At 42.0% G+C, this 14,979-nt stretch overlaps 1 protein-coding gene across 1 annotated transcript in view; it reads left to right on the top strand.

The window, feature by feature from the left end:
* Positions 1-729: 729 nt before the first annotated feature.
* gas2l3 (growth arrest-specific 2 like 3) overlaps positions 730-14,979 on the top strand; it is a gene marked incomplete at its 3' end in the record, with an annotated part of 34,355 nt that continues 20,105 nt past the window's right edge. Inside the window, exons 1-2 of the mRNA XM_084447646.1 lie at positions 730-868; positions 12,817-12,872. Coding sequence (XP_084303772.1) covers positions 12,849-12,872 — 24 coding nt within the window. The 5' untranslated portion in view covers positions 730-868; positions 12,817-12,848. The remainder of the gene's footprint in view (positions 869-12,816; positions 12,873-14,979) is intronic.

The following is a 14,979-nucleotide window of genomic DNA, read 5'->3' as shown; positions in this document are numbered from 1 at the left end:
AGGCCTACAAAACGTGACATTCTCCTATCTCGAGTATTCGCTCTGACTCTTTCTGCATCCGCATCGCTCAGCCTGATGTCACCTCGCACCAGTGGATGTCCACCAGCTCTGAAGAGTGCTTGTGACTAAGTGAAAAAATCTCACTCCAAATTTTTGGTCAATCTGTCAGTCTACCCTTTGTCTGTTACGCTGTCCTCCTGTCTATCAATCTGTCAGTCTCCTGATTAGGCCTATAGTTATGGGGGCATGTCTGTAGGACCCCGTTCCGTTACTGCTTGTGGTTATATATTTTTTGCTTTTGTCATATTAATGATAAAATGGGATCAGCAGTAGCCTACTGGCTGGGTTTGCGAGACTAGATCAGCAAATAACTTATCCTACTGTAATTTAAACTTTTAAATCTACTTAATGTTAATAAATATTCTATTTAGAATCATTGAAGATTTTGATATTTAGTGATAGTGAACTATTGACAATGTGCGTCTGTATCCGCCATGGATGTAGCCTATTAATAGAACCAGAAAATTATGAAGTCCTCCGCGTCAGCCTTTTACAGAGTAGCCTACAGACTCCCCATCAGGTATCCGCCCACCTGCTCCTCCCGCGGATCCGTGACTCCATGCGTGACACGCCCCTAGTCCATTGGGAGAATTAAGTTGACTTTGGTTGGCTGTTTCAAACGGTGCTGCTCGCTCGACATCGTGTTTCGGATGGCGTTAGGGCAGTGGAGTTCAAAGAATAACACGTTTGGAAATTATGAGTAGCCTAGGTTACTGCTTGACATCTAGCGGATAAGGTCGTAACTCTTGTAAAACTTGAAATTGTGTTTACGGGATATTTGCAAAGACCTCGATTCAGGCCAATGCTGGTAAGTTAAGCAACGTTTAAAATATGTTCCATGAACTGTAGAAGCATGCTGTGCATCCGTGCTGTGAAGAGCGCTATATAAATAAAGCTTACTTACTTACTTACTAGAACGTTAGCCTAAGTAGTTTTCTCTATACGATGATGCATGTCATGACTGTGGAGTATGCTACACTGTCGGATTAAAGCTGACGCTCTTTGGAGGGTTAAACAAAAACTTTTCGAAAATAACTCGCTAAATAACACTTTTGGTAACCTTGCTACTCGTGCTCAGATAGTTGATTAGAGGAAACTGCGAACCAGTCAAAGTTTTAACATCGCTGTTTAAAATCATGTGGGGAAAAGTAACAGCTAGCTCATAGGCTACAATATAGCCTATAGGCCTGCGTTTAAGCATGTTCCCACGCTTCCTGGAAAACGTGGAAAAGAGGACAAATTTCCAGTCATAGAAAATGCATGGAAAATGAGAGGAAATGTCCTGAAAAATCGTGTGTTGTGCTTGAAAATTATTTCAACATGCTCATAGTTTCCTTTAGCTGAGAATGAGAGCTCCCCAGACGGATAACATTGCCACCTGAAAGAACATTCAAATGGTGAGCGCGAGTGTTTTGAATAGCAAATGTAAATATTATGCATTATTATGAGGCCTAGTCACTCAAAAAAGGTAGCGACTATGATTAGCCTATAGCGTCTTTTTGTAGGCTATTGACTCAATGTAGTTGCGCGCCGCCGTAAGAATAGCGGGGCACCTCTTCTTACAGCCACCATCTATTAACCATTCATTTCAAGCATTGTATCCATATATGCATATTTGGGTTAGAGTAGGCTAGTCTGAATCACTGGATGTAGGTTTTGGAGATAACCGTCATTAGTAGGTGGGAGCAGTGGCGACGGGTGCCACTGATTTGAGGCCGGGAGGTTCAGACTTCTCCCCTTCTGCTGTCTGTGTGTTAGGCCTACTGTTACTACTACAACAAGCAACTCAGTGAGCGGGCCCTCGCACCCCACGCGTGTCGGGCAGCGGCGCCGTTAAAGGGTGTGCTATTTCGGTGTTCAGTACTGAGGGAAACTTCCTGTCACCAGTAGGTGGCGCTCTAAGCGGGACTCAATACCGACGCATAGATGTGTTCAGGACGGTACCTTGATGAAGCGTGAGAAATGTGTAAATCGGACAATGTATGTAGGAGTTATGATGACTTCCTGCTTGATCTGTAGGCGGCGCTATAAGTATGACTCAAATACTGACCTACAGATGTGTTCAGGACGAGACTTTAATCAAGTGTGAGCAATTTGGGGTAAATTGGATAATTTGTGTAGGAGTTATGAGGACTTCCTGTAAGCAGTAGGTGGCGCTATGACTCAATGCTGACACACAGATGTGTTCAGTATGCGACCTTCATCAAGCGTGAGCAATTTGGTGTAAATCGGATAATGTAGGAGTTATGAGGACTTCCTGTAAGCAGTAGGTGGCGCTATAAGTATGACTCAATGCTGACGCACAGATGTGTTCAGGATGCGACCTTCATCAACCCTGAGTAATTTGGAGTAAATCAGATAACGTATGTAGGAGTTATGAGGACTTCCTGTTTCACCAGGAGGTGGCGCTGTAGGTATGACACAATACTGACTTATAGATGTGTTCAAGATGTAACCTTCATAAAGCATGAGCAATTTGGAGTAAATCGGATAACGTATGTAGGAGTTATGAGTACTTCCTGTTTCACCAGTAGGTGTTGCTGTAAGTGTGACTCAATACCGACGCATAGATGTGTTCAGAATGCAACCTTCATGAACCGTCGGCAATTTGGTGCAAATTGGATAATGTAGGAGTTTTGAGGACTTCCTGTTTCACCAATAGGTGGTGCTATAAGTATGACGCAATACTGACACATAGATGTGTTCAGGACAGAACCTTCATGAAGCGTGAGAAATATCGGACAAATTGGATAATGTATGGAATAGGGTTGCAAAATTCTGGGAATATTCAAAGTTGGAAACTTTCCATGGGGATTAACAGGAATTTATGGTAATTAACGGGAATAAACAGGAATTTTGGGGTTATTTATACCAACTGTATCTACCTTGTCATAAACAGACATAAATACTTATGACTGCTGCTTATGGCATTTTGTTTTGTTATAAGCAGGCCATGCAGGCAAACATTTCTAATAAAACATTTCTAAATTACATTTTTTGCTTTTAAATCTATTTGTGAGTAGAACTTTAATGGATTCTACAGCCCTCTTAGTGTGCAGGATGATGGGAATCAGCTGTGCATTGGATGGAAGAATAGACTGCACATGTGATGGATGAATGCATAGTACAGGGATGAAACTCAACTGAATTTTCATTAAATCATGAAAATTCATTAAATCATTAAATCATGCTGCAAGATCTAGAATTGCATTTTATGTTTTTTCCCCAACTAGGCTACATTTAAGTTCCCTGTTATGGGGGTCTGCGGTGGTGTAGCGGTCTAATGCATTGTGTGCCGGTGCAGCTGCCCACCGGGAACCGCTGGTCTCACCAGATCCGAGTATGGTCAGATCCCAGAGGGAGCGGCCTATTGGTCCACCGCTCCCCGGGCATGGTTAGTTTAATCTTGGCTTTAGAGTTCGTCACATAACGGTAACTCTGCCTGGTGTCAGAATTACAGTTGCGAGCTGAGATAGTCAAGGAGTTGTCTCTCCCTTTGACATTGCCGACTGGCCTGGTTGTGTGACGAATCCTCAACAGTTACTGTTGTAGTAGTAACTGGACACTAGGTAAGGGTCAATTGGCTACCAAATTGGATGAAAACGGGATAAAATCCTAAAATAAGTTTGTTTTTTTTTGTTTTTTAAATGTTGGGAAAAAAACTGTTATAGGCTACAAAAAAAGGTCAAAATCCTAAATGTCCGAGCTTAACTTCCCATGGAAAATTTCTGGAAATTTTTCGCCCCTTTGCAACCCTAGTATGGAGGAGTTATGAGGCAAAATGTCAAAATTTTGTGGGGCGCCACGGCAAGTGTTTGGTGAAAACTCAATTTTTTTGATAACTTTTGATCACAAAGGTCTTAAAGGAGTAGTAAAGGGAAAATGCATGTTTAGCCCTGTTTTAAGGTTACTTATGAACAATGGTTAAGATCAAAATGTTGACAAAACTAGCACTTTTGAGAAAGTCTGATAAGTCTGATAATTGCTCTACCACCGTTTAGGTCATACAATGGATGTGGGTGGGCACCTTCAAAAATCATTCAAAAACATGTTAAACTCTCGATTTCAAATACATTTTTTATTGTACATGATTTAAATTGCAATAAAACAAATGCAGTTTAGTTATTTTTAGTAACCGGTAAGGCATTTGAAAGCTCTCTAATCCGGTTAACCCCTCCCACCACTACTAGGTTGTGCAGGTGCTTCCGACAGAATGGCACTCGGAGACAGTCGGTTAGCCTACCGAGACATTAGCCTACTCCAGGCATAATTACAGAAGTCTGAATTATTGTTTTATTGCCAGGAAGGTTTACACTATCCCTGGTCCAGGTAGGTATACTGAAGCAATAACTCATGCGAGAGTTGTGGTATATGGCCAATATACCACGGGTTATGCTGGTCAACGGCATGATCGCAGCACAACCTGTGGTAAATTGGCCATACACCACAACCCTCGTGAGTTATTGCTTTTACTTAACAGGTTACATCATCGGGAAACATTTGAGAAAATACCTACTATTTCAGTACCTTAATATTTTAGTGAAGAAAGGTAGCTCCTAAAACTATAAGTTGCTAAGGAGTTTCAAAACGACGAACAATGAGGCCTAGCAACTAAAACTAGCCTAATAGCTACTCCTGACCAACCTAGCTAGCTATGAACGAAGTGTAGCCTACCTTTACTGTGCAACTGCGAGTTGCAAAAGTGGTGACGATAAACCAGAGTGATAGGCTACAGGGCGGATAGAACAACTCAAAATTGACATTGAATGTTTCAATTTTTACTGAGGAGAAACCGTATTGTAATCAACAGACGGTTGCGCAATGGAACTACTGTTTTGAGGCAGTAATAATTCACTTTATTCACTTCAGCTGCCATATTGGTCAGTCTGATGTAATTGGTGGTACGGATGCGGAAGTGCCCGTTGACTCCAATGTTAAAGGTTCACTATAAAAACACCAAGGAACCAAAATAGTCAATATAACAGGCTGAATACATTATCGGGGTTACAAACTCATCATTACCAGTCTGTTTTTCACTGCCGTTGTTTTCGCGTTTGGAAATACATGGAAGTGAATGCAGCTGACAGCCAACTGTGGCTCATTCACTTCCATGTATTTCCAAACAAGAAAACTATGGCAGTGAAAAACAATCAGTCTGGTGGCATTTTTCAAAAATTGAAAACCTTTTCTCCAAGGTGGCTACAGCTGAAACCCCCCACCGTTCATATAACAACATTTTGCACTTAGCACATATGTACCATATCCACTCAGCTATTGTGGTATCCACTAGTCTGGCATCGTGACCCTTATGTGATCTCACATGCTGTTTCTAGATCTTGGAGAGAGATTACATGATCAGGCTTGCGAAGCCAGGGTAGTGGACATCGGTGGATGTGTGCTATTTCGGTGCAAAAGGTGCTTTTTAGATAAAAAGTGGGGGCTACAACTAGCCACCTCGGAGAAAAGGCTTTCATCTTTCGAAAAATGTCTTCACTTCAGTGAGTAGCGAAATAATATTGTCTGTAGATGTGTGACCCCACACAACTCCAGCTTAGTGACCCCACACCAGTCCATATGGGCTACATGGTATGGACACAATGGAGATCAGAATAGAATCTTGGATTACCCCTCATTTATTTAGGGCACAGCTTAAAGACATGGTGGATTCAGCGAGGAGGGTAGAGACAGATAAGCAGGGGAACAGTCAGGAAGCAGGGGATATTTCATGAGCATTTATCTATAATTTGCCTCACATCTTTAGAGCCTTTCACACTAGACTTAGACAGACGATTTTCGTTGATCAACATTCAGGGACTCCTGTTGCTTTTTTGCTTGTGTTCTAGATTGTCCATGTCTAAGTGAATTAGGATGCAAAGCAATGGTAAGCATTCCAGACACCCCTCTGCAGTTCTAATGATGAGGCTTTAATTTTATGAGTTAGCCTAAAATGCATAAATTCTGAAGTCCTCCGCATCAGCCTTTTACAGAGTACAGACTACCACCCCATCAGGTTTAAATGGGCCATTAAGTTCAGATATGTGAATGCCATTAGGTTCAGATATGCGTACACTTCAGCCAGTGATACTTCAAGACTTACTTCGTGACCTCTGTGTCCCTGAATTTTACCAGGAGAACGACCTAATGTCCTAGCCTAATGTACAGTACCATTGGTGTGTAGTTTGGCTTAGCGTTGACAAATTGATATTGGATTGACAGGTGGCTCCCCTCACAAGCCACTAAGAGGGGCTTTACCAAGACATACCCAAAGGACGAATGGGTTGAGCCCAAAAGATGTCAGAGTGAAGCTTAATCCTGCTTGATGGGACAGTCTACCTACTTATAAATGCAGCACTAGAGTAAGCACAAGAGTAATTGTCCATGTGAATGTCTGTTCTTTTATTTGCTTATTTTATTGCTCTTATTATTTATACTTGCACCAAGCAAGCACAACAATAAGCTAGCTTACCCTATTTCTGTTCAGTGTACTTGCTTCAAGGGTGACATAATATCTGTAAGAACAGAGATTCTGGCATCAAATTAAAGGTTTAGTTGACAGGCAAAATAAGTCCAGACATAAATGTCTCAACAGACCGTTTAATTGAGGTGCAGCTATACTTGGGGGGGGGGGGGGGGGGGGGAGTTGGTTGAGCAGATCTCTATTGAGGTGGCTGCCCATTTCATTCTCACACTCACTGCTGGAGATAAACTTGCTCAATGCTTTTTGTAAACAAATAAATTGTCCCGGCTAATAATTTCTTGTGCCAACGAGGGTCATTTAGGCTTAACTTTACACCTTTGGCTTTACATTATGTGCCCTTCCACATAGGCTTCTGGTACAAACTGTCATCCCCTCAGGCCCCACACATTTGCCATCTGTGTGTTGTGATTAGAGATCGACCAATAATCGGCTCGGCCGATAATTACGGCCGATATTCACGTTTTGGCGTCATATCGGCTATCGGCTTTATAAGGCCGATATTGCGTCACTACGAAAGAGCCATATAATGTTGGTGAGCAAGAAGCGTGCCGTGCACATCGCCGAGGAACGCGGAGGGTCTCCTAGGCTACCAGCCTACTCGGAGACTGCATTATTTCCAACGGTAAGTCACACAATCACCGAAAAATAATAGTTTTGTCATGTTAAATTGATTTTCATAATAGGCAGCCTCCAATAACGTGGAAGTAATGCAACTAACGTTAGCTAGCCTTAACAAGCTAGGCTATGCTAGTTGCTAGAACTTTCCCTTGGCTTGAGTCTGACTGATAGCTAGCTAACGTCACCAATTGGCTCTCCCATCCTTGTAGTTCAAATCAAAGTCACTCAGCCATTTTACACCTTATTAGGAAATGGTCTGCTAGCTAACTTAACATGGGTCAGTAAGTAGCCCACCGGAGGAATTACACCAGCTCAGCTCGGGAGATTTTATGGAGCGGTTAAACTGACAGGTTCAGCGGGCTAGCTCAACGTCTAGACTTTCTTTCCACTTGTGGACAATGAAAGCGCATTGTAAAGAGGGGAGACGGATCTTAAAAAAAACATTTAATTCAGTCTGATAAAGATGTAATATACATCGAATTTTAAGACTATTTGAATCAAGGCAAAACTATGCACTTCTAGACATATAGGAAAGCGGAAGCGCATTGAGAGGCATGGATGTGAGGGGAGGAAGGACGTTCGGAATTAACTGTTAAATCAATTTTACTCTTATGAAGGTGTAGGCCTAATGTACATTAATGTAACTCTGCGCCACAACAAAAACGATATGGCACCAGCGAAATCTCCCATGCTGTTCTGCCATCTCCCTCTCCGGAGAGGCACCTACGGCACTTGCTGATACGCGGTCGTATCCCATTGAGCTGGATCAGCTCATTCACTTGTAGGCTATTACGCACAACTTGTTGCCTAAAACGATATGATGTCGGATGCAGTGAGGGGAGAAGGACGTTCGGAATTAACTGTTAAATCAATTGAACTCTTATGAAGGTGTAGGCCTAATGTACATTAATGTAACTCTGCGCCACAACAAAAACGATAACTGGCACCAGCGAAATCTCCCATGCTGTTCTGCCATCTCCCTCTCCGGAGAGGCACTTGCTGATACGCGGTCGTATCCCATTGAGCTGGATGAGCTCATTCACTTGTAGGCTATTACGCACAACTTGTTGCCTAAAACGATATGATGTCGGATGCAACTCTGCTCTTCCCGTTGTCAAATAGTTTATTAATTAGCACCGATGAATGCAAATGAAAACAAATGAGCTACATACATTCAGCTGTTAAAAAGAGGGTGTCTGTGCACAGCGTAGGCTATATCAAAGGTGCAGGTATAAAGCCAGAGCTAGTCATAAGAAAATTGTTACATACCGCACACTTAGACAACATAGTCTATATTTGAGGAGGGCCTGTTTAATTGTGCGATGCGTTTCGCATGTTGCTTCTATAGACTCATCGAAGCAACATGCGAAAGGAGAGCATGACGAAGCGAGCGAAACGCATCGCTCAATTCAACAGACAACTCTAATATACTGTTGTCTAAGTGTGCAGTATGTTACAATTCTGTCATGAAACATTCAGCTGTGTTGAAAAGTAAAACATTGAAAATCAGTCAAAGGGACAATTCTGTAGTCTGCTCCCACTGGAGAAATAGCCTACATTGTTGTGGTTTGCTGTAGTTTCATATAGACCTTTTTCTATGGAACGTCATTATCCCGTTTCGAAATTGCCTACATATCGCTGTAATGAGTTCATTCTTTTGTTGCCAAAATGCGCACACTAAATTGTTTACCAACAGTAAAATGGTCTATTGTCTTTATTTTCTTTTAGGTGTCTGCAATAGGCTCAATACTAAATTAAACGGGCAGGAAAAATGTCTTGAAACGTGGTGACTTGACTGGAGTTTAATTGGATATTAACCTGTGTGTTTTTGTCTTTTTTTCTTATATATTTTTTTAGACTATGTCATCAAGAGTGACCTCATTGACCACATGTATGATGCCTTGCTTGGCGTCAGGTCAGCAGTGGTTAGTGTCAGGGCCAGCCTGGAAGAGCAGCTAGAGCGGTACCTACGAGAGTCAGTGATTGACCATTAAAGTGATCCACTCGAGTTGCCTATTTATTTTTAATTCATTTGTAATACAGTATATGAGAGCTGTTAAATGTGTGCCCAGGTGAAGACCAAAATAAAATATTTTATTTTATTTTCATCGCTCCTTGTCATTTTGTAAAAGAAAAAAAAAAGTGAATTGGTGATATTAAATATCGGCCTTAAATATCGGCTATCGGCCACCTCAATTTGCCAATTATCGGTATCGGTATCGGCCCTAAAAAATGCATATCGGTCGATCTCTAGTTGTGATGGTTTTGAGGGAGTATGGAGGAGGAATTGTCCGTCTGGAATAGCCCCTGATCCTCTTAAATGATTACTCAGATTCATTGGAGAGATGACCTGTGTTAAGAACCCCATCCCCTCTCTCACACACATGCGCGCATAACCCTTTATCTTCTATGCTCCATGGAGGGCTTGCCTAAAGCCCCTCCAAACATTAACCTCTCATTAATTCACAAAGCGAGCTTCAACATCTTTAGTTGTTGGTGAAGGCAGATATTATAATTAATTTGACCATCTGTCGATTACCCAATGTATGACATTAATGCATCATTTTGAGTTACTGAACAGCCATATATCATGCTCTATGCCTGCAGTACTCGCACTAGGCGGGTCCCCACAACAGAATTTTGCCCTGCTTACCCTTAGTTTTTCACTCTGATCAGAATATTTCATCTGGGACATATACTGTTCGATGGCCTGAAACCATGTTGTAAGCATTGGTGAATTTATGATATGTCTTTTTAAGAAACCAAGAGATAGATTGAAGTCTGAGTACTAACCCCAACTGTGCTTCTGGGATTTGCCAAAACCAGTGTTCCTCCAAGAAGGCTTATTTATCCTTACACACTCAACAATAAACCAATCTTAATTTAGGAGCCGAGGAATTACGGATTATTTAGAATATTTGGTCATAAGAACAGTATAATATTCAAAAACCATCTTGCACATCATATTAGGAATAGGTCTGCAGTTCCAGGAAATCTCAAAGTTGCTTGTCTGCTCCCTGAGAGAAACAGGAAGATGGTGTGAAGGAGGGATGAGTACAGAGAGAAAAACAGCATTGTCCCAGCGACCGCCAAAGAATTTGCGTGGCAGCACCATGTCACTGTGTCAAGCTCTGCCCTTTCCACAGCCCCTTCTAATTCACAACCCAAGGCATGAAGCATCTGGTTTTGCCTTTTTCTTTGTTTCATTTCTCTCATCCTCCCACTGCTTGGCATTTGATGTCATGTACATGTGGACTTCTTGTCCGCATAAGGAATCATTCTCTCAGCATGCTTATGAGGGCACCAGATAGAAACGGGACGTTTTAGTGCTTCCCTTTGTGCTCTGGCTGCGACCTTCTGTTCTCCAGTACTCTGCCTCCACCCTCACCCTAAATTCAAGAATTATGTTTCTCCCTCTACACCGTCCTTTCACAAAAGTAATTTAACTCATTGGAGGAAATGTTATTGTCAGGGTGCTTGCCTGGTTGGCAGACTGACAGGGAATCTGCAGGCTTCCCCCATAAGATAAGCATCATTGGCAAACACTGTTGGCCAAGATTTAACTTTGGTCCATGCTTGGCCTATTATTATTTTAAGAATGTAAAATTGGCTACACTCACTCATTTGTTGAAAACACAGTGGCAGCTGGCTAGGCGTTACTTTCAGGGAGGTGTGTTTAGAACCGGCATGAACCGTATAACAGGACATAGATGATTATGGATGACAACTGTGATCAAGAAATAACAACTGTCACAACCATTGTAATGATTACATTTCAGAAAGTATTTTCCAGCTTAATTTCAAGTAGCCTAAGTTTCATTGTTTTAAGGAATGGGCATTATAACGATTACCTCCATCTTGTCCACAGTCCATCTATCAAACTATCTTTTCCTTCCTCCAACACTACTTGCCTCTCAAACCCAGTGAGAGGGAAGTGAGGGTGGAAGCAGTACTGAGTAACGTAGTGAAACCTGTTACAAGAGCATTCCTTAAGATTGTAATAAGTTCCTTCATCTTACATTCCATTCTTTCACCCTAAACATCCCAGTGTTTTCAAGGAGAAGACAGAGGGTGATGGGACAGAAGAGTCTGTAAAGAGGAAGTGCCTTGTTCCCCTGCCCCCAGCCTCATATTTCTGCTGCACTCCCCTGGTGGGGAGCTTGTGTGTGTGTCTGTGGGCGCGCATGCGTGTGTGTATGCAAGCGCACGTGTGTGTGTGTGTGTGTAACAATGGGTGCTTTGTGAGGGGGTTCGGCCACAGCAGGTTTTGGAGGCGGTGGGGTTAGAGCGGAGCCACTTCATTAGTCAAGGCTCTCAGCTTGCACACCAACCCCTCCTCCCTCTCCGTTCTTTTCTCTCTTTCTCTCCTCCCTCTTGTCATTTTTGCTTGCTGGCTGACTCACTCACAGCACGCATACACTGAAGTCCAAGACCAGCGAATTGGGACTGTGCATGGTTGATGAGCGCTGGTGGTTCGTCACAGGGTGGGGACGTAGTAAAGAGTGGAGGATTACACGCAAACTGGAGTTTATACAGTCTCCTTCATACAGAAATAGTTTGTTGTCCTGTCCTGAGGTAAGTCTTCTCATACACTGTCATGCTGTCCTTTGCCAGGATGAAAGCGTTTACAGCGAAGATGTGTATAGATTTCCGTTGCTGCTCAAGTGCCTGGATACAGATTTGGAAGGGAGGGGGGTTGTGCCTTAACTGTGTTGTCTAAACTGTCTCTGTCAGAACCCTTTATGCTGGTCTTCAGGAGGCAGCTTGCTATTGTCTCTTCCTCACACACACTCGTGGGGTAATCCCGTATATCCTGTTTGGAAGACACTGGTAGTGCTCTCAGACTGTTTCTCGTGAGAAAGTCTCCTCAAATAACATGAGGTGTGTGGTTTTGATTGTCCTCAGCACATATATTTCTACACACACTGAACTGGCTGTACATGCCAAGTCATTACATCTGTCTACTGAGCCATAGCCTATTTAATAAGAGTCTTTCTTAAAGGTAGTAATCGGTAGCATATCATGCATTTCACGCAATCCAGTACTCGGACGGGCTATGCTCTATGCTTGTCATAAACATCACCAATCACAGCAGTGCAGAGGGGATAAAAAAGATTACATTCTGCTAATGGCTATTGTGCCAAACGTTACAATACAATTCAACTTTGTCGGTCTGTTTTTTGTTTTTTGTTTTTTTGCAGCAGTAGAAATTTGTGCCATTACTTATTATAGGAATCCCTTTTAAATTTAATTGACAATTTACACTGACACTAAGTTTGTGCTGCCAGCTGTTTCACAGCCCTCAAGTCTTTAATCATCTCACCATATGGTGAGATGTTGGTCAGGTGCAGATGTTGTTAACTAGCATACCCCTGATGAGCTGTCTTTGTTTGCACAAGAAAGGATGATATGAGTCCAAAGATCTCGACTTAAACAGTGAATAGGCCTACCCCTTCAAGGAGAGGGTTAACCAGTATAGCTGAATTAAGCAACTGTAACCCAAGCACACTGCTGAAGATTAGCTGTACATTAAATTGTTACATTTAGTATTTCTATATCGGTATAAGATACTGTACGCTGAGTGTACAGATTCTACATTATGATCATGCCGCTATAAGCAAGCAGTACTGTATTACAATAATATCTTCACTCTTTTGCAGAATGAAGAGGTGAAGTTCCTCTGATTGCAGTGATGGCGGTGCAGACTGGTATTCAGGTAAATTAAATATGGTTTATTTATGCTCATGTACACCTAGCGATTAAAGAACAATGTTAGCAAGACAATACAGTACTATATAACTGTGTTAGAACAACAACTGTCTTCTGCCCTTCAATCTCAACCCCCCACCCATGGCATCCTTGACATTGCATACTACATTAGTTTAGTCAAGCACAGCCAGCAAGAGCCGCACCCCTGGATGTTATGAGCTACTTTTGGGGTTCAGTGCCTTGCTCAAGGGCACAGCGGGCAGGAGTATTGATGGATACTCACCCATCAGCCCTCCAGGTCCGTTCCCACCTTTCGGTTTCGGCCACTGGTGGGATGCTCTGACCACTGGGCCATGTCATCTTTGTGTCAGGTCCTGATACAGGTCACTTAATTTTGGCCCTTCCATGTGTCTTCTACTTTACAAACTGTTTATAGTATGTTATCAGGGGAGACCTACAGAAAAATATTAGCAGAATTAAAGCCCAGGAGAAGGCTGGTTAGGGTTGGCAAGAAAGAGATTTTTCAACTGAATTGCACTTCATATACAAAAGTCTAAATTTTTAGGAAATAATCATATTTTTGGACACAGGTTTTGCTTTTTTTCCCTTTCCTACTGAAAGAATTGGCAGCATGATCAAACTCATTTGGCATGTGTAGTCATGGAATGCTAATAAAGTTTAATTGTACCGTTTCCCCTCACTACCACCGTACCATAGGGTAGAAATTCAACAATATTTGCCATCAGCCATGAAAAAACAGGAAAGGCCAGAGAGGATTGACATTTCTGGGATGAATTTATGAAGACCAGTTTGAAGCGCAGTGCTGGCTGGATTCCTAAGAGACATCAGCCGGCCACTACAAGCCGGATACCCTTATATGATGGTACAGTCTGTGATGATAGCGGTTCCCATTTTAAATCTGCAGTTTGTGTCTTGTGAACACTTGAGCTCACAATTATAGCCTAACCAGATAATATGCTTTAATGAAGGATATGCTAGAACTGAACCTCGTGTCTTTGGGAAGTCCAGAGTTGAAGAGCAGGTTAAAGACTGTTCATGTTAAACTCAGTCAGGTGATTGTGTTGAGTGGAGGTCCATGGGTAATCCCTGATGGATTGCAATTTAATATAATCTGTTATGTAAAATCTGGACAACCCCTTTGTCACCTTTCCTCTAATTAGCTGGATTTCCTCTGAGACAAAGAAAGACATGTTTTATTGAGCAAAAATTAAATCAAAAGGCTCAGTTTGTGGTTATAGGGCTAGAAAAGGAGAACAAAAAAGTTGGTTCTTGAATGGAAACCAAACACAGATCTCGAGGACCAAAGGTGTGTAAAAAAAATAAACAGAATTGTTTTCTGTGACCTTTAGTTTGAAATTTCCTGAAGGAAAGCTACCAGACATAAGTTTCATTTTATACTGCTTGAAGAGCAACTGGTAGTGTGCTGTGTCCTGATTTTAAACCACCAAAAATATCCAAATTACAGCTATTCAGAAATTTTGTTAACGAGTGATTAGCAGCAGCAGCTTTGGAGATATTTGGGCTGTATGAAAAAACGCTTCATAAAGAGATCCCCGGAGAAAAGTTGCGCAATTGGAATGGATGTTGGACATTGTCACTATTTCACGTTCTGAATAGAATTGACCCACCACTCTAACATTTAACTTGTAGCATCCACATTTATACTTTTATGTCAAGCTAACCAGCTGGAATAGATTTAAAAGATCGGCTTTTACGATCGCCCAATTTGGCAACCACAGATCAAGTCACTTTGAGAGAAAATTGGCCAAATAAATGGTAAATGGACTGCACTTGTATAGCGCTTTTCCACCTTAGCAGCACTCAAAGCGCTTTACAATGGCCTCTCATTCACCCATTCACACACACATTCAATGGCTGGCGTGGCCATGTTTGGGCGGCTCATGGTTCCGCCCTGCGATTCTGATCCACTCCAGAATTTAATGGGTTTTTAGCAGTGTTGGGCTCGTTACTCAAAAAATGTAATATATTAGTTATTACTCATTACCCTTTTTAAAAGTAATATCGTTACTTTACTTATTACTCCCAGACAAAAGTAACTAGTTACTTATGCAATATATTACTTTCCCAGTACA

This window comes from Borostomias antarcticus, assembly GCF_949987555.1.
Source record: "Borostomias antarcticus genome assembly, chromosome: 13".
NCBI lineage: Eukaryota > Metazoa > Chordata > Actinopteri > Stomiiformes > Stomiidae > Borostomias > Borostomias antarcticus.
This window is presented reverse-complemented; position numbering and strand designations above follow the sequence as displayed.